At 40.8% G+C, this 19296-nt stretch overlaps 1 protein-coding gene across 15 annotated transcripts in view; it reads right to left on the bottom strand.

The window, feature by feature from the left end:
* Positions 1-19296, bottom strand: part of MAST2 (microtubule associated serine/threonine kinase 2) — a 325477-nt gene that overhangs the window by 32675 nt on the left and 273506 nt on the right. For all 15 annotated transcript variants that reach the window (XM_065553746.1, XM_065553747.1, XM_065553748.1 and 12 more), the window contains 4 exons: positions 11965-12066; positions 6761-6893; positions 3074-3135; positions 475-560 (listed from right to left, as the gene is read on the bottom strand). In XM_065553746.1, coding sequence (XP_065409818.1) covers positions 475-560; positions 3074-3135; positions 6761-6893; positions 11965-12066 — 383 coding nt within the window. The remainder of the gene's footprint in view (positions 1-474; positions 561-3073; positions 3136-6760; positions 6894-11964; positions 12067-19296) is intronic.

Raw genomic sequence — 19296 nt, 5'->3', positions numbered from 1 at the left:
GACATTTTTACACAGCAACACTTCACAGTGAAATTACACTTTAACGTCTAGTTTTAATAAATATTGAACTTATGTCTGGGTATGTGGTGCTAACAAACAAATGCGTTTTATTATTATATTCTTTCCTGTAAGAAATACTATAATGTAAACAAAATGTAAACTACATGACACCATTATTCATAGAGATACTTTCCCTGGATAACACACGTCATACCTCAATTGTAACCTCTCAAATGTCACATTAACCTATCGTATATGAGTATGTTTAATTTTATCCACATACTGTGAAGGCAAACTTAGCAGAAAAAGTTACAGCATAATAGGGCTTGAGGTCAAAGTTGTAGTGTAATATAGCAAGCAGCTGGCAAGGGCATATAATGAACAACAGCCTGAAAGGCCTAATTCTTTATCAGGTGGCTTGACATTAACATCTTCTTGAAAAGCAAAATGCTAGACACAAGCTGAATACCTTACCCATAAGCCCCGTTGCTGATTAGCTTAATGTTTTCAAAGTCCTCTTCAGAGGGAGCTTTCTTTGACTGCGCAGGGACCCCGCGACTCTGAAAATCAAGGAGAAGGGAGTTTTTTTTCTCTGCAGTTCACCAGAATCTAGCCTACTTTTAAAAAATGTACTTCCAAAAAATTCACTGCTGGGTAGAAAATATGAAAATCTTAATTTATAGAAAAACAAACAAAAAAATCTATTTTCCTGGATTTTTTGTTTTGTAACTGGAAGATCTGTATGTATATGTCTCAAATATTTGGTGGTATAATATATTTTATATTTACTCCTTTCCCTTGACATACTATAACTAAGAAATGGTTGCCATATTTAAACCACTGTCATACTGAAATCTTCCATTTAATTCTTCATACTAAATACATTACATTTTGATTTCTGTTAGATCACAGATCCATTCCCCTTCTCTGGTAGCCTTCTAATATCCTTTTGTTGTGTAATGAATGATGTTTGTTTTTTAAACTACCATGGAACTCAGAGAAGCCTTTGCACATTGACTTTCTGATAATGCTCAATAGCCTGCCAGGACCCACAGTATTGAATAAGCTGAAATATTTCTAACAACAATATACGTTATGCTTTTTGAGTTACTTTCACTCGAGGAGCTCAAAACTGACAGACACTGAGGCAGACACACCAGGTGACTTGCTCAAAGTTACTCAGGAGATCTGTGGCAGAAATGGGAACAAAATCCAGATCTTCTGGGTCCCAGGATCATCCTTCCTCCCTGTTATATTCTTATACTAATCAGGATATTAGCTCAGAAACCATGAGTTCCTCAGCAACTGCAAGTCATGTTTGTATTCTCCCATTTTCATTGAGCACTTCCAGCAGAGATTGTTTTGTACTGTTTGCAGTCATACTACAGACAAGCAGAATTTACTTTATGCTGTAGACTGCAGTGGGATGGTCAAAGTTCCTAAATTATTTAGGTTTCAGAGTAGCAGCCGTGTTAGTCTGTATCCGCAAAAAGTACAAGAGTCACCCCACCTGTCATTATGCAAGGCACTGCATTTAGCCGTATGGAGTGGTAAATTATTTAGAAGTCAGTGGGACTTATGTTCCTAAATTACTCAGGGCCAAATCTACAAAAATACTTAGGTATTGCAACGCCTAGCCTCGTGGTGCCTTGCCACCTAGTGGAATCCAACCCTCAGCCCTGAGTTATGCACCCAGGCTCCCCATTCAATACATGGGGAGAGTTGCCTGCCTCAGAAGCCAGCCAGCGGAGCGGGGAGCTGCCTTAAGGTAGCCAGGAGTGAAATACAGAGGGAAGGTGCTTAACTGATGGGCCAGAGAGAGGCACCTTCTTCTGCTCGGGATTTTCAGCTGTGAACCCCTTTTCTGGAGTTAGGCACTTATGCCAAGTCAGCCGCTCTGGTAGCCTACACTCTTGAAGCTGAAACCCAGATCTTTCACAAGAGAGGCCCCAATGTCATTATACCCAACAGCTCAGTGGCTAGGGCATTCACCAGGGACCCAGGAGACCTGGGTTCAAGTCCCTGCTCTGGACCAGGGATTTGAATCCACATCTCCCGGAGTGCCCTAACCATTAGGCCAGGGGACACTTATTTATACACACACAAATTCCTGACCTGTATTCTTTTGTGACAGGTATTGTGTCTTGGGCAGACTCTGAGAATGCCTATGGGATCAGGCTCTGCTGGTGAGACAGGCAGGGGAAAGTCTAGTTTGAGAATCCCGTTTCTTTGGCTTTGGCTTCAGCCAGGGCTCTGAGTAGTTTGTTAGCTGTGGTGGCAGCATCAATGCTTAGGTGGCTTTGCATGTGCCTACTGGTGGAAACTTAGACACCTTGAGAACTTGGACACCTGTGGGGTTAGGTGGCAGCTGAGCAGTGGTTTTAAGGATGTCAATGGCACATAAGTGGTGGATTTAGCTGCCTAAGTACCTTGGAGAATCTAGCACATAGGCACTTTTGAAAATTCCACCTCGCATCGACATGTAGTTTGCATCCCTAGGAACCCTGGAGCTTCCCCCGTCACCTCACCCCCAAAAGTTGGTCTTTCCCTAATCGATCTTTTAAATAAACTGGCATTTTTGTTACATAATCAAAGTGAAACCTACAGATCTATGAAGCCTGAAGAGATAAATGACTACATCTACCCAACAAATCATTAGTAAATCCTTGTCTTGGGAACCTAAAGTCACTCCCCAAGATTCTTTACCTATGCCAACACATTTCTTTCCTTAGCCCCATTTTTGTTAATGGTTGTAAAAAAAAAAAAAAAAGTTGTCAACCTTCTTGATAATTCCGGTCCATATCCATTTGCCTCTATTAGTTGCCGTTATCTTTAAATCATTACTTCTTTACAGTATTTATAGAGCTATGTCCAAGTTTCTATAAGCATGCAAGTTAGCTTTTAAAAGTATTTTTAAATCATTTACCAAATAATTGTTGTTAAAAATATTCAGTGTGTTATAATATACATTGTATTATAATCTTATTTTCCTAACAAATCTTTTACCATTGTATTAGACTGTTTCTTTCTAGGGAAGAAATAGGTAGACAGCACAGGTATATTGCTTCTTTACCTCAACTGAATCATCTGTTTCTGGAGTGTCTGGACTGTCATAGCTATTCAGCTGGGCCATTTCTGCAAACAACAAAGAACAACTATTTATATCGGTCTCAATATATAATTAATCTGTTTCTATATGGCAAAGAAACAGCATTTTAGAAAGTATTTGTAGATGTTAGAAAAGCACATTTCTTCCTTTCCTGCAAAAAATGTCATACTATTACACAATAGTCACCTCTAAAATCTTGCCAGCTGTTTTAGGTAATGCCTCATATAAAGACAACCAATTATCCTTACCTCAGTATTTTGTAGCATTCTAGACATTCCCTACAACAAGGATAAGGAATAAATGCAAATACTAAGATAATGCTATTAATATTTCTCCAGCAAAATCAGCAATTTGTTAAGGGTAAGAGGCATGCGTCCCGCACATTTATGTCCATGCAGGTATACTCGTCCCATTAGGGCATGGAAATTAGATTTCTAAAAATTTTCTTGTCTCTAGTTGGCCCAATTCTGCAAGGTACCAAGCACCCTCAAACAATGGGGAAGTTAGTGGGAGTTTAGCATGCTCAGCTCCTTTCAGGAGTTGCTAAGCACCTCACAGGATCAATCCCACATCCAAAAGGCAACAGGCTAGAAGCGTATTGGTATCTAAAATAAATCTCTAAATGGACATTTCTACAGTTCCATTTCGTAGAAAGAAAATGAGGCACCTTGACACCTTTACACAATTTTTTATAGGAAATAAGTAAATGAAAGGTTCTCTCCCTCCCTGACAGGGATCAACGGAAACGTCACTTTATATCAGATTTCAACAGATACAATTAATTAAATTGCATTCAGTAACCTCTGGTGAACATTTTGCTAAAAAGCTGTTCGTCTGATGTTGCTTGCCAACCTGTCACTCTGTAATTCTGACAAATATTGCAGAAATTAAGGTAAAACTGCTTCCACGAGAGAAAAAGAAAACCAAAGTTCAACTGCTGCCAAATTCTGTGGTAACTTCCAGTCTCTGTGGCAGGTTTTATTGTTGCTGAGCCAAGCATGGAAGCAAAATTTGTGCCAATAAATATCTCAAAAGAAAAGAGATTAAACGAGATTAACAAAACACGGAGATGAAATATTTAATTGTGCAATAACTCACTGATTTCAAAGTTTAGATTTTCTGGGGCTCTGCGCCCAGGAGCATATTAGAAAGCACATGAATCTTCCCATGTAGTACACTGAGGTCTAGAAGGGCTGCCAGACGTGTTCAGCCTCTTCCAGATCACCCTTGAGGAATGGGGCAGGAGGATAGATTAAGAGCATGTGCTGGACAGAGATGGCTGGTAAGGGTGCCAGGAATATCTGGATCATATTATTTGCACCCTATTATAATGATAATCCTCAATTAGTAAGGATCCTTGATATTTAACCCAAAAAAGGTACTGCAATTTGATTGACTCTCTCAAGTTTTGACAAAACAGATCGCAAATAAATTCTCAAGATCTTTTAAAAATTCGCCAATGTTTACTATAACGTACAATATTTTTAAAGTCTGTATATGTAAAATATGCTGTAAATTATCTCCCTTTACAAAGACAGGTTGCTTGAAACGCTGTCCAAGTTAACAAAAAAAATTTAAATGATTAAATGCCTTTTGGGGACCAGAAGTATAAACTTCTGCATCTAGATCCATGGTTCTCAACTGCGGCCTGCCTGAGGCCCAATCGGCACACAGCTGCGGCCCACGTGACATCTTCAGGGTCATACAAATAGTATATATATTGTGTGGATGCGGCCCACAATGATAAATAAGTTGACTAACACTGATCTAGATGAACTCTCAGAAGTATAGACAAGGGGTCGGCAACGTTTGGCATGTGGCTCGCCAGGGTAAGCACCCTAGCGGGCCGGGCCAGTTTATTTACCTGCTGACACGGCAGGTTCAGCCGATCGCGGCTCCCACTGGCTGTGGTTCACTGTCCCGGGCCAATGGGGGTGGCGGGAAGCCGCGGCCAGCACATGCCTCGGCCCGTGCCTCGGCACATGCCATTGGCCCGGGACGGCGAACCGCGGCGAGTGGGGGCCGCGATCGGCCGAACCTGCCGCGTCAGCAGGTAAATAAACTGGCCCGGCCCGCTAGGGTACTTACCCTGGCGAGCCGCGTGCCGAATGTTGCCGACCCCTGGTATAGACTATACCTATCATATGAATTTATAATGACTGACTGACATCACATTTAGCAAATACTCATTCTAAGTATACCTATTAAAAAACCCCAAATGTCTACACTATTCATTGGAGGGTTAACAAATGCTTCATACAATACGGCAACGCTGTTGCAGTCTGTAGTGCTCTGAGTTACCCAATAAGGGAACAAAACACCTTCACACTCTCAGACTTCCCCCATCCTCTAACCTCTCTCTCCTGTCTCTTCCACTGCATCCTGTCACCCCTGTGGTTATCACGGAGACTGTAGGTTCTCTGGGCAGGAATTGTCTGTACTTTTTTGCCTTGTATAGCAGAGAACATATTGTTAATGCTACAAAAATGATAATAGTCCTGGCCCCTCATGCAAAGCTTGAGTAAACAAACTTTGCTCCTCAGGGAACCAACACAAAAGCTAGGATAACAGACTCCTCTCCAACTCCCAAACTGGTCAGTCTGTGTCTGTTAATACAGTCTCTTCAGTGAAGCAGCATCTGCGGACTCCTGCACTACTAAGTCCAAAATGCAGGGACTGTGGCCAATTGATCCACTCAGACAATGACCCTGCAACTCCCCTGCACCTATACACAGACTCTATGGCTTTGCAGCATTCATGGTAGGGGGCTTTGGAATGCCCTCATGAGGTCCCTCTGTGTAGTGGACCTGTGCTGACTGTGCTGCAAAATGGGCCTTTTTATGGCTACTCCACACCTCAGGGATTTCACCACAGAGTGCTTAAAACAGATTAATTAATCCAGAAATATGACTGTTCCATGGAGCAGGCAAGAGCATTAAGTGCAGCAAAGGAGAATTCTGCTATCTGTACAGTGGGTTTTACTCATAACAGGGCTTGTCACTGCACACACCCACTAATCTCATGGAGAATACTGCAGGAAGTCAGGAAACATTCCAAAGAACCAGATTCCAACTTTCTGAGCAAATGCAACAGTAAAAATAAAACAAACAGATTGTCTGAGTTGGCAGAGAAGTAGTAAAATATAACAATATTCAAAGGACAATGTCATTGTAAAATCCAAAAATCAGATTCCGTTTTTTTTTTTTTTTTTTTTAATAAAGGCTAACAAAACCTAATAGGAATTCAATTTAAAGTATTGTTCTTGAAATTTCAATGAAAATTTTGATCTTAAACATTCCTGTATTGTGCAGGAAACCTCAACAATGGAGCATTTGGCAGTGCCTTTGAATCACCAAGTGGACCTGCTATAAACAGCAGATTACAAACAAAAACAAAACTGAGCAATCTAGTTTCACTGTCAAACACCAGAGCATAAATGGTTAAAAAGTAACACAGAAAATAACAGGTAATTAGAGGGGGAAAGGACAGTTTACATTTTGAGAACAGCAATAGAGGACGAGGAAAAAAAGAAGCATGTGAATTAAAGGGAAAAAAATTCTCATTCAACAGAGCAACGACCAGTGAAGATGGCTCATATTTCATATTTGGAAAGGCTTTTAGCCCAAAGGATGCAAAGTAAGAAGTTCTCACCCTCCAGGGGATCCCGGGTGAGGCCCAGCTGGCTGATAATGTAACGAGGAATGTCGCATTTAATTCCTTGCCCTTCCTTGGCATGACCTTCGGCAGCTTCTAACAGATGGTAGAACTCTTCGGGATCAAACTCCTAAAGGAAGAAAAGAAAGAGTAAGACCAGAGATCTGAGTGATTTGATTCCAAAATCAAAAGAGAATTTGTTGTTGTTTTAATGCCCACAGAGGAGGAGGGGAAAAGCATGGTTATTGTTAAGCTTTAACATCTAGCCTGCTCAAATATATCCAAAACTGATTCCAAGGCCGAATGATGCTGCAAAACACCTAGTCACAAGTATATCGACATGATGCACACAGCCTCCTGCTCTAGAAAAATGTAAACCATTAGATGTATTCAGAGACTGTGCTGGATGTCTATTATATCCTTGGATCAACTGGCCTTGCCAATGAACAGAAACAACAGGGATGGTAAGAAAACATTTTATAAAACAAAAGTTGGCAGTAGGGGATTTATGCAGTAGGTCATGATACCTCAAATATTTAGCTTGCCCCAAGTTCTTATGCTGTTACAATCCATGATGTACACTATAGAAACAGAAGTTTTGAGGTGAGAACCTATGTGAAGTTTTATGCCATCTCAGCATGGTAGAAGATGAATTAAGCCACTCAACAGCAAGCTCCCATCAAACTTAATTAGCTGAGCAAAACATTCTATAAAGGCAGTAATCTTGCTTCAAACCATGTTGCATGCATGCAGTTACGAATTTCAGTATCACAGAAGATTTAATTTCTGTTTGTCAAACTGCTCTAAACTATTAACCTGTCAGCGGTGACTAGGACCACTTGATAGGTCAGGCAGGATGCACATGCTTCAGCTAAAACAGTGTTGCTAAAGTACCTTTAACTCTGATCTGCAGACCTTGTTGTTTACCAGTGCTGGACTCCTGTGCAGAGACTACCAAATTATTTTGAACTGAGTAATAGTTTTTTACAGTGGATCAGTGACTGACATCAAACAGCACAATTTACCTGAAAGAGTGGTTAGCAAGACAGGAGATGACCAAAAAAAAAAAAAAAAAAAATCAAACAAACCCAAAAATAAATACAATCATAAAAATCAAGAGAGGAGAGAAAGTAGAGGAGGAAAAGGGTACTTTTAAAATTGTTAGCACCTTGGAGCAAAGACCACTTTGTTGTATAATCCATTTGGTGATGAGCTCAAAATCAGCACTAAGCAAATAATAGGCAATATTGCCAAAGGCAGCAATGAGTGAAGGAGATGAGAAGTGCCTCTGACTTGGCTAGGAAGAAGTCATTCGTGATCTTAGTAAGAGCAGCAGACAGGAACTAGATCAGAGGGAGAGTTGGTGGAGACAAAGTCTACGAACTGTGAGGCTCAGACACAGGCAAGTAGTAGGAAAAGGCTAGTGGGGCAGGTGGAGTGGGCAGTAGGGAAGGATTTTTTTTCAAGATAAGACTGACTTACTGGGGGAGAGAAAGCAGCCAGTGGATAGATAATAGTTAAAGATAACAGACAAGGAAAGGATGGAAGAAGGAACGGGGAAGAGAGGTGGAATCAATAGAGCTGTACTAATCTTTTTAGTAGAAAATACTTTTAAGAGAGCCTCTAAATGTAGTTTTACATAACCGAATGGAATAGCCTCCTGCAGCAGTGTTCCAGTCTGCAATATAATACCACTGTCAAAAACCACTGTTAAATTGCACATTTTCCCCAAGAGACGGTCTCATTGGTAAATAACTCACATTTGAAAAATGTGTCTACTTAACGTATTCACCTGAGAGCCCGAATTGCTGCCTTCAAAGCCCAAATGCTCAGCCCTTAATAAACATTTTACAATCTGGTAGGTAAGACTTAAACATTAAATAACCAAAATTGTATAAAACAATTAAAACCCTTTACGCCCATTACTCCAATTTCCTCACCTGACCTACATGCTCAGTCATTTCATTTTGTATTGAAGAAGCAGGAGTCATATGAGTGGCTGGATATAGCATTTGTTTCCTATGAAACAATTTTAGTACATTTTGTATAATTTAACAGCACATCTGGTCTGATGAAAGCACAGCAAAATTAAAGGTTAAGTTATAAAAATGGGTGAATTCACATGCTCCGAAGTGTAAGAGAAAACTGACAGCCAAACTATTACAATGGAAAGCTGTCTATTAGGATCCTCTTGCTCCCATATGCAGTATCAGATGGAACGCTAGCACTGATGGCACTATGGTCAGTAGAATAAGATAAATAACTTTTTTTAAATGGTTAGGCAGATAGAGTGCTTTAAAACACACAGAGAATACTAAAATAGTGAACTGTACAGTATTTATATACTTTGGGGTCTTGCCACTTTGTTTTCAGGGCTGTCACTACAAGCTTTGGAGTTCATTACTCAAATCTCAGAGACTCTATTGCCTCCACCTGCTCCCACGCTTGTCTCAGAAGGACAGGTGCGGCAGCTAGCACAGGAACCTCTTGATACATTAATTTGCAGCTAATGGCACGTATGATTTAGGAAGTGCTTCCAAGAGGAATACCACACTATAGAGATGGCATAAAACTTTGGCAAATGTTCTCTTACCCTTCTAAGGTGATGTGTGCTATTCTAGTGACACATGTATCAATTTCAGTATTAAGCAAAGTAAGCACCACGAGATTCATAGCAATCTATTTCAGTTTAGTTTTGCTTTTTCAATCCCAATTTCAACTTGTGGGGAAGATTTTCAAGTAAATTGTTAAAATTAATGAGTCACTCAATACGGCAAAATCCCCATGACCGCTTTGAAAATTCACTGAGAGTTGAAAGACTCAATGCAGTAAATAACTGCCTTATACTCTCAATTTTATTATTCAAGAAAACTCAGCTAGATTAAAATACAAACATATATTTTGTTGTCAATTTTCCTCCTTGCAAAAAAAAAAAAAAAACAAAAAACAAAGTCTTGTTGCACTGAGCTGTTCATCTTATGAAAAAAGCTTCACACAGCTAGTTTGTCTTCCAACAGCTCACATGCTGAAACTCACTCCTTGTTGGTATCAAGTATCAGAGGGGTAGCCGTGTTAGTATGAATCTGTAAAAAGCAACAGAGGGTCCTGTGCTTTACTTGCATCTGAAGAAGTGAAGTTCTTACCCACGAAAGCTTATGCTCCCAATACTTCTGTTAGTCTTAAAGGTGCCAGAGGACTCTCTGTTCCTTGTTGGTACAATCTCATATTAACTTCTGAAAGTTTGCTTCTTACATGAGCTGTGCCACTGCCTATCTCTAAGCACGATCATACCAAAAGTGATCTAGCTGGAATAATGCCTGAAAAAGAGGCAGCTTTACTCAGCTTGATAGGTTCCAAGGCCAGAAGGGCCCATAAGAGCAGGGGTGGCCAACCTGAGCCTGAGAAGGAGCCAGAATTTACCAATGTACATTGCCAAAGAGCCACAGTTATACGTCAGCAGCCCCCTATCAGCTCCCCCCTGCTTCCAGTGCCTCCTGCCCACTGGCAGCCCCACCAATCAGCACCTCCCGATCAGCTGTTTCATGGCATGGATGAGACTCAGGGGGAGGAGCAAAGGCATAGCAGGCTCAGGGGAGGGGGCGGGAAGGGGTGGAGTGGGGGCAGGGCCTGTGGCAGAGCCAGGGGTTGAGCAGTGAGCACCCCCCGGCACATTGGAAAGCTGGCACCTGTAGCTCCAGCCCCGGAGTCGGTGCCTGTACAAGGAGCCGCATATTAACTTCTGAAGAGCCGCATGTGGCTCCGGAGCCGTAGGTTGGCCACCCCTGCCTTAGAGGATCTAATCTGACCTCCTGTGTAACACGGAGCCAGATAATTTCATCCAGTGACTAGCCCTGTATTGAGCCCAATAACATGTTTCACTAAAGCATCTCTTCCAGAAAGGCATCCAAGTCTGGATTTGAACGGAGATGGAGAATCTACCACTTCCGGTAGTTTGTTCCAACTGTTAATCATCCTCACTGTTAAATAGATATGCTTTATTTCTCATTGGACTATTTTGGCTTCAACTCCACTGATTTTTGTTCTCCATTTCTCTGCTAGATTGAAGAGCCTTTAAATTCCTTGTATTTTCTCTCCACAGAGGTACCCATATACCACAATAAAATCACCTCTTGATCTTTTTGATAAACTAAACAGATTGAGCTCCTTAAGTCAGTCACGGAAAGGCATTTTCGCCAGCCCCTGAATCATTTTGGGGCTCGTCTGCACTCTCTCCAATTTTTCAGCATCTCTTTGTTTGATGTTTGAACACAGTATTGTATTCCAATACCAATCTCACTCAATGCCAGCTACAGAAATAAAATCACCTCCCCACTCCCCTTTTTGTGCATCCAAGGATCATATTAGCCCCTTTCCCCACAATATTACACTGGTAGCTCATGTTCAGCTGTCTGTCCACTATGATCCCGAAATCCTTTTCAGAGTCACTGCTTTTCAAGACACTGAGTCCCCATTCTGCAGGTACGGCCCGCATTCTTTGTTCCTACTGTCCAGAACTAAGTGTAAAACTATGTCCTCTTACTAGTCTGAGTGGGTAGTTTAGAAAGAAATATATGACTTGCTCTTCAATATATTCAGGCTGTTCTGTACAGAATTTAATCTTGCTTACAGACTCCCTTGGATTGTCCCCACCTGCACACGTCTAGTTCCACACTCAGAGAATGTGACAATTTTTTAAAAAATTCAGAGTACGTCTACACAGCAAAGAAAAACTCACGGCGGCCTGTGCCAGTTGAAGTGGGCTCACAGGGCTGTTTCACTGCTGTGTAGACTTCTGGGTTTGGGCTCTTGAGCCCTGAGGGGGGAAAGGATCCCAGAGTTCGGGCTCCAGCCCACGCCCGGAAGTCCACACAACAATGAAACTGTCCTGCAGCCCGAGCCCAAGTCAGCTGGCAGGGGCCAGTCACAGGTTTTCCTTTGCTGTGTAGACGTATCCTCAGAGTCCAATTCTCATTTGCACTAAGGATCCTTTAAGTAGGCTAGCTCCTTTAAGCTGCTCTGGCAATTTATACCCACTTTATGGGCTCTACACGTCCAGAGAGGTCCTATGTGTCCTTATTTTGGATTTGGACCTATTTTTTCAAAAACGTATTTTCCCTGTAAGAATTGGTTCTTCTTCCTGTCTTGTGTACCCAATCAGGCACTTCAAAGCAGATACACTTTCTTCTGAGGATTGTGCTTACCAGGCACTCAAGCAGTCGAGCCGGTCGTGCAATGATGATCATCAGCTTTTTCACAAGCTGGGTAACAAAAGCCACCTCTGAGCTCTCTGATCGCTCGTGGGCCTGCGGAGAGCAAAACATCACGTTATTGTTCAAACAGTGACTCGTCAAACACTAAATCTAGAGCAATCAGCTTGGTAACCATAATTCAGCAGTGAAGGCATGACCGAGTCAGGCTAAGCAATTAACAAAGCTCATTCTGTGTTGCCAAATCATATACAGCTTTTCCACTATAACGGATTCCCTTTTTCAGGCAATGAATATGCTAGAGGCCCTTTTTGTTAGGAGTTACCTGAAAATCTCCCTTAGCCATGGTGGCTTTTTAATTTAAACGAAGATTTCTAGTCTATTAGACGTTATCACTGGAACGGTTTTCCTTTCCAGGGTGCTGAATTCTAGAGAATGATGTAAAGTTTTAAAGTTTACTTCTACAGTTTTGCACGCATTTCTTACTTATTACCATGGAAGATCTTAACGTGTATTTCTCTTCCAATTTCGTTCTTCTTATTCTGCCAATCAAATTGTTAATACCTGATGTACAGTGCACAGACGGAGAACACAAACTACATAGAAAATACTTTTGCTGTTGACAGATTTTATTCCTTTAGGACAATAGGTTTTTGCCATTTCACTATAAACTCAATGCTTAGTTTCATCGAGGTTTCCCTTTTCTTTTTATAAGAAAGAAAGCAACTAAACTAATGCCTGGAAAATATGAAGACAGATTCTGGGAGGTACAAAAAGACCATTTCCCTTCTTGCTTGCTCTGTGCTAGATTGGCTACAGCACAAGACCCAAAGCACATGTAAATAATACTTCACGATGCAGGTTGATAAGGGACTGTCAGCCTCCAGTTCTCTAAAGGTATTCAGAATAAACTGACAAAGTACCACTAAGATCTTGTAGACTATACATTCTGCTTTAGCCCAGCCACAGAAACAGAGTCCTGAACTGGCTGGGTGACAAACATTACCTCTGTGCTTTCAGTTGCCTGCAGGCATGATATTTTATCAACAAGGATTCAGGTGGCAAGAAACAGAGGTTCATTTAATAGTGCTCATTAAAACAAAACAAAAAAATCCATACACGTTTGAGAAAACAGACAGCGTTGATAGCCACTAAGGAAGGGTTTAGGGAAGCCTGGATTCTGAACTGGAAAACCATAAAGTACAATTTTAAAAAGGTATGTTCTCATCATTTCTTACTAAAGCTTTTTCCTTTGGAAAATAAGCTATTGCTTAATCTGGAATAGGTTATTATCGTTTAACAGGTCATGTAATAATACAGTGTTAGAATTTTAACCTAAAACAAAAGGACTTATCTATAGAACTACTGATACGTCAACCAAAGAGAACACAGGAGATGCTTTGTGGGTATATTACAAATGAAAGTCACAGAGAATAACATTTTGAAACCCATAACTACTTGACAGATTTTAATAGAATGTATTTCAAAGCAAATTACTAAATAGTAAACAGACAATTATCTAACTGGGGACACTTTGTATTCTCTCCTCTGTGCGCCACAGTACAACACCCAGTTAAAGTAATGAGACAAAGCATGAATTTTGGATAAAATTTCAGAGTCTTCATATTCAAAAGGATTTTTATAGATCATCATAGGTTATCTATATTTAAATAACTAAAACATTAACCACAGTGTATTATTTCTGATACAAGAGCCATGCAAATGGAATGTCAATTTACTTCCAGATAATGTAAATTATATAGAAAAAACTATTTATTCTTTTGCATCTATATTTATATTGTCAAAGGCAATTTATTATTATAAATCAAGTTGTATTGTTTTCATTCTAATTCACTAAGAAGACACAGACAAAATATTCTTAAAAATATAACTGATTCAAATCAGGTGTTCTGTTCTGAAAATGAAACACTAACTCATGTCTGTCAAATGATAAAGAAAGGCTAAAAAAAGATTGAGAGAGAACTACAGGATTACAAAAATCAAACACAACTTGTAAGAGCCACTCAGCCATAATCTCTGCACAGCGCTGTTGTTCCAAGATCCTCAGTAAAATTGCTTCTTCTTGTTTCCTTCTCTCACAGGATAGTCCAGACATCTCTACAGATGTCTTGTTTACAATCTGCCCCAGTTATAGTATCTCAACATCACAGGCTTATATACCAAACAACTGCCTGCTTCTACCATGCGCCTTGGTATGATGCATGCCATCTAATTAGCAGTTCTCAATGACGACATGCTTGTCTGAAGGTTGCTGGTGTCATTTCAGGGGTTTTGTTTTGTTTTTCTTGAGGGGAGGGGAGCGTAGGGGTTACGGGTGGAGGCTGATGCCATTCCTGTACACACCAAGCTATTTCCAGTGACACATGTATAGGAGGTAGCGATGGGTAATTTACAAAGCGATTCCCTTATCTGAAAGACCCATCCGTCACTAACTGTAGCCACTGAGGCATGAAATTAAAATCACCGTCCTCCCCTGGGGTTCAGCAGGACCAATGACTGGAATATGCAAGTCACAACACTGTAATTGAGCTAATATACTGATACGAACCAAAACAGCAGAGCTGCAGTGCCAAGAACCAATACATTTCACTTATGCATTAATTAAGAAAGCAATTCCAATTTTCAAGTGGACAATATAAAATCAGCATAATATAATCGTAATAAGGCCTCTTTTTCTTTGTTTCATTTACAGATACACCTGTATATCCCTCATCTTTCTTTCCATCAGAAAATCTGACTAATTGTGTAAATATACAATATTGCCAATTCAACTCATTTTGTCTGGTTAGTCATTGTGTCAGCGCAGTAACTGACTAATCTTTTGTTCTGAACTCTGTTTCTACTTTGTTTCATGAGGTAAAAGATAAAGAAATCAATACTACGGCTCCATATAAGAAGGCTTTTACTTTATTTTCTAATATTCTGACTTCAAACTTTAAGCTTCTCATGGAAGTTATGTCTAAAAAATAATTTTGAATTCATGCCTACTTCAGGAAGTCCACCTGATAAATCTAATTATTTAATAAACCAAATACTTCTTGGCTAAAATATGACACTTTATACTTACATACAAGTGAATTAATCTTATTTGCTATGGTAACATTTTGGGATTTTATAACAAGATTTAGTATTTAAGTGCCTCTAAGTTTTCTGTCTTGCTCTATCCATGTCAGCTATGTCTGAATATTTGATTCTTTATATTGTACTTACTCTTTGTTTTATGATGAAGTTTTTGTACAATTTGAACCGTCCTTAAAGTTAAATATTTTCTTTTCCCTATGACTTGAAATTCCGGCTTTAAAAAAAAAATCTGATTATCCAGGGTTTTGTTTTAAATGTACTTTATCCTTTAAAATATTCTTCCTTTACAAGAACAGATTTTGCTAAGCTACGTACCATCCACACTTCCACCATTCCTGTCATTCACTGACCTTCTGCAGACTAATTTCCTTATTCTGTGATAAAGACATTTGGTTCCCTGATGCTGCTACAGTTTATGCAAATACCGTAGATAAACAATGGACTATATTGCTGTTCCATACTGCAGCAGTGAGTGCAATTTAAAATAGTCCTCATTGTATCTATTATTTTTATATAGTGCTATAAATGTGCACAGCATCTTAAAAACTAATCAAAGGTGAGTACCCTGCTCCCAAGAGCTCATGGTCTAAACATAGTAACCGATGTCTTGAAGTATTCTCACATGTTAGTAGCTCAGTTCTGTATCTCTGAAAGAAATCACATTGACATGTCTTTGCATTTAATCTGAAATATCCTGAATGTGTCCTTTCATAGTTTGGGGTGCATCTAAGGGAGAATGGAAAAGAAAAGGTAGGGAAGAAGGATTCATATGCATTAAAAAAGCAACGAAAAAGAGAAGACACAGGAGAGAAGAGAGTAAAGCAAGAGGAAGAGAGGTGGAAAGAAAAGTGTCTGATATTCTCTCAGCTTCTCTCCAACCTCCTCGTCCTCTCCCCACTATTCAGTCCTTTCCCTCCTAAAGATGCATCTTGCTTCAGGTTTATGCCTCAGCCCTTGAAAGGGATAACCTCAAGAAAGAGGTCCTTGGCGACAAGTCATCGGAACCAGCATGCATTCTTGCAAACAGTAAACCTCTAGGCAGTACTATTCTTATTATTATTTATTATTTTATTATTGTGCTAGCACCGAACCAATCTTATCTTTCCCTGTTCTTGTCCTCATTTCTCCTTTAGGTAACGGGTGGGCTAGAGTCGATTTAAGAAAATCAATTCAAATTATGAAGCATTGACTCGCCCATCCCACCCTGACCCTGCGGAAGAAGCTAAAGGAGAGGGGGCAGGGCAGCTCCTGACTGTCAATTACTGCAGAAGCGTGGAGATGATTGCCATACCTTACACAGTAACAGTTCAATGTCAGCTCTCCCTGTGCTTGAAGAGAGAGGTAAAGGGGAAGGCTCTTTTGGAAGCATCACTGAATGGGGTAAAGGGAAGAAATGGGAGACGTGTCTGACCAGCCACTCTCTCCTCCCAGGGTAGGGTCGACCTCCCCAGATCTGAGGGTGAGCTTGAAGGTGGGGAGAGGAAAAGGTAAGACTCAGTTTATTTCCCCCAGCCCCAAACTTTGACAGTACAACAAAGGGCTGCTCTACTAGGGAGGAGAAAAACTGCATGTGGGAGAATTCGAAGCCCAGGTGGGCAGTGTCTAGAGACAGCAAAGCTGGTTATAGTTCGCCCTGCTGCTCCTTGAAATCTGAGGTACTGCGGGGATATGTGCTTGCCTCAAACATGACCTCTGTCTGCCAATCTATCACTTTGTGGAGACAGGGGCATGGGTGTCTTCTCCCTTACTCCAAGAGGAGGGTGAGGTTTTTTTGTTTTTTGCTGGGGGGAGGAGGGTTTGCCCTGTTCTCTCTTTCTACTCTTTCCCTCGCCCTCCCCCAGTGCAGTGTTAAAGAGAGACAACAGAGACACTGGATACAAGTGCCTAGAAGACACAGTAGCATTTGATAGACCTACTGTGTATAGCTTTTGGAAGCCATGTTATATTTCAAACTTAAATGTACACCTCGCTGTTTCTGTGCCTTTGTTGTGGATGATCAAATACACACACTGCAAAAAACAAAAATAGGGCAGAAAAAGAAGACAGAATACTAAGCTAAGACCACGACCAGGTAACGGTTTAGAGGACATGGGAGTATATTGCAAGGAAAAAAGTACAGAAAATGTTATAGTAAAGGATGGGTTTTGTTTCCATAAGAGAAAAGAGACTCACAATAGGGCTTTTAAATTCACCATTAAAAAACCCCTCTAAATATAAAAAATAGTCTCATTCAATTAGAGAAGACAGAGATGGAAAGAACCTCTTACATCATTCAATCCCGCTCCCTGACAATGCTAGGTTGTTCTCCACTGAACATTTTCGAATGTATTTGTCGGGTCTAGACTTAAAAGGCCAACTGATGGAGCTTCTCCACTTTCCTTGGGAGCTTATTCTGCATTCAGGGCCGGCTCCAGGCACCAGCCCACCAAGCTTGTGCTTGGGGCGGCACCTGGAGGGGGGCGGCGCGGTGCTCCAGCTCCGGCCGCCGGGGAGAGCAGAGCCGCCCTCCTCCCGGCACTCTGGCCGCCGGGGAGAGCGGAGCCCCGGCCGGGCTCGCTTCCCTTCCTGCAATTTAAGTCCATTACTTCTTGTCCTAGCCTCAGAGGTTAAGAAAATTTTTTTCTCCCTCTTCCTTGTAACAACCTTTTATGTACTTAAAAACTGTTATGTCCCCACTCAGTCTTCTCTTCTTCAGACTAAACAAAACCAATTTTTTCCATCTTCCTCATAAGTCATGGTTTCTAGATCTTTAATCATTTTTGTTGCTCTTTTCTGGACTTTCTCCAATTTGTCCACATCTTTCCTGAAATGTGGCACCCAGAACTGGACACAATACTCCAGTTAAGGCCTAATCAGCGTGGAGTAGACCGAAAGAATTACTTCTCATGTCTTGCTTACAAAACTCCCATTATACAGCCCAGAATTATGTTTGCTTTTCTTTCAATAGTGTATTACTGTTGACTCATATTTAGCTCGTGGCCCACTATGATCCCCAGATCCCTTTCCGCAGTACTCCTTCCTAGGCAGTCATTTCCCATTTTGTATGTGTGCAACTGACTGTTCCTTCCTAAGTGGGGTACTTTGCATTTGTCCTTATTCAATTTCATCCTATTCACTTCGCACCATTTCTCCAGTTTGTCCAGATCATTTTGAATTTTAATCCTATCCTCTAAAGCACTTGCAACTCCTTCCTGCTTGGTATCATTTGTAAACTTTATAAGTGTACTCTCTATATCATTATCAAACCATTGATGAAGATGAACAGAATTGGACCCAGAACTGATTCCCACTCGATACGCCCTTCCAGCTTGACTGTGAACCATTGATAACTACTCGCTGGGAATGATTTTCCAACTAGTTATGCATCCGCCTTATAGTAGCTCCATCTAGGCCAGTGTTTCTCAACCTATGGCCCATGGATCACTTGCGGACCAATCAGCACACAGCTGTGGCCCATGCGACATTCTCAGGGCCAAACAAGTAGTACTGGATGCGGCCCACAATGGTAAATAGGTTGAGAACCACTGATCTAGGCTGTATTTCCTTAGTTTATGAGGAGATCATGTGAGACAATATCAAAAGCCTTATGTTAAGATATACCACATCTACCACTTCCCCCCATCCACAAGGCTTGTTACTCTGTCAAAAAATCCCTGTTGACTGTCACTTATCTCACTATCTTCTAATCTAGGTGTCTGCAAATTGATTGCTTAATTATGTGCTCCATTATCTTTCCAGGTACTGAAGTTACACTGACTCATCTGTAATTCCCTGGGTTGTTCTTATTTCCCTTTTAATAGACTGGCACTATATTTGCCCTTTTCCAGTCCTCTGGAACCTCTCCTGCCTTCCATGACTTTTCAAACATAATCGCTAATGGCTCAGCTATCTCCTCAGTCTGCTCCTTGAGTATTCTAGGATGTATTTCATCAGGTGACTTGAAGACATCTAACTTGTCTAAGTAATTTTTAAGTTGTTCTTTCCATATTTTAGCCTCTGATCCTACCTCATTTTCACTGGCATTCACTATGTTAGATGTCCAATCGCTACTAACCTTTTTGGTGAAAACTGAAACAAAAAAGTCATTTAGCACTTCTGCCATTTCCACATTTTCTGTTATTGTTCCCCCCACTTTCCCCCCGCTCACTGAATAATGGGCCTAACCTGTTCTTGGTCTTCCTCTTGCTGCTAATGTATTTGTAAACTGTTTTCTTGTTACCCTTT

Source organism: Chrysemys picta, chromosome 8, assembly GCF_011386835.1.
Source record: "Chrysemys picta bellii isolate R12L10 chromosome 8, ASM1138683v2, whole genome shotgun sequence".
Classification (NCBI taxonomy): Eukaryota; Metazoa; Chordata; order Testudines; family Emydidae; genus Chrysemys; species Chrysemys picta.
The sequence above is the reverse complement of the archived record's forward strand: the minus strand, read 5'-3'. Positions and strand labels throughout refer to the sequence as shown.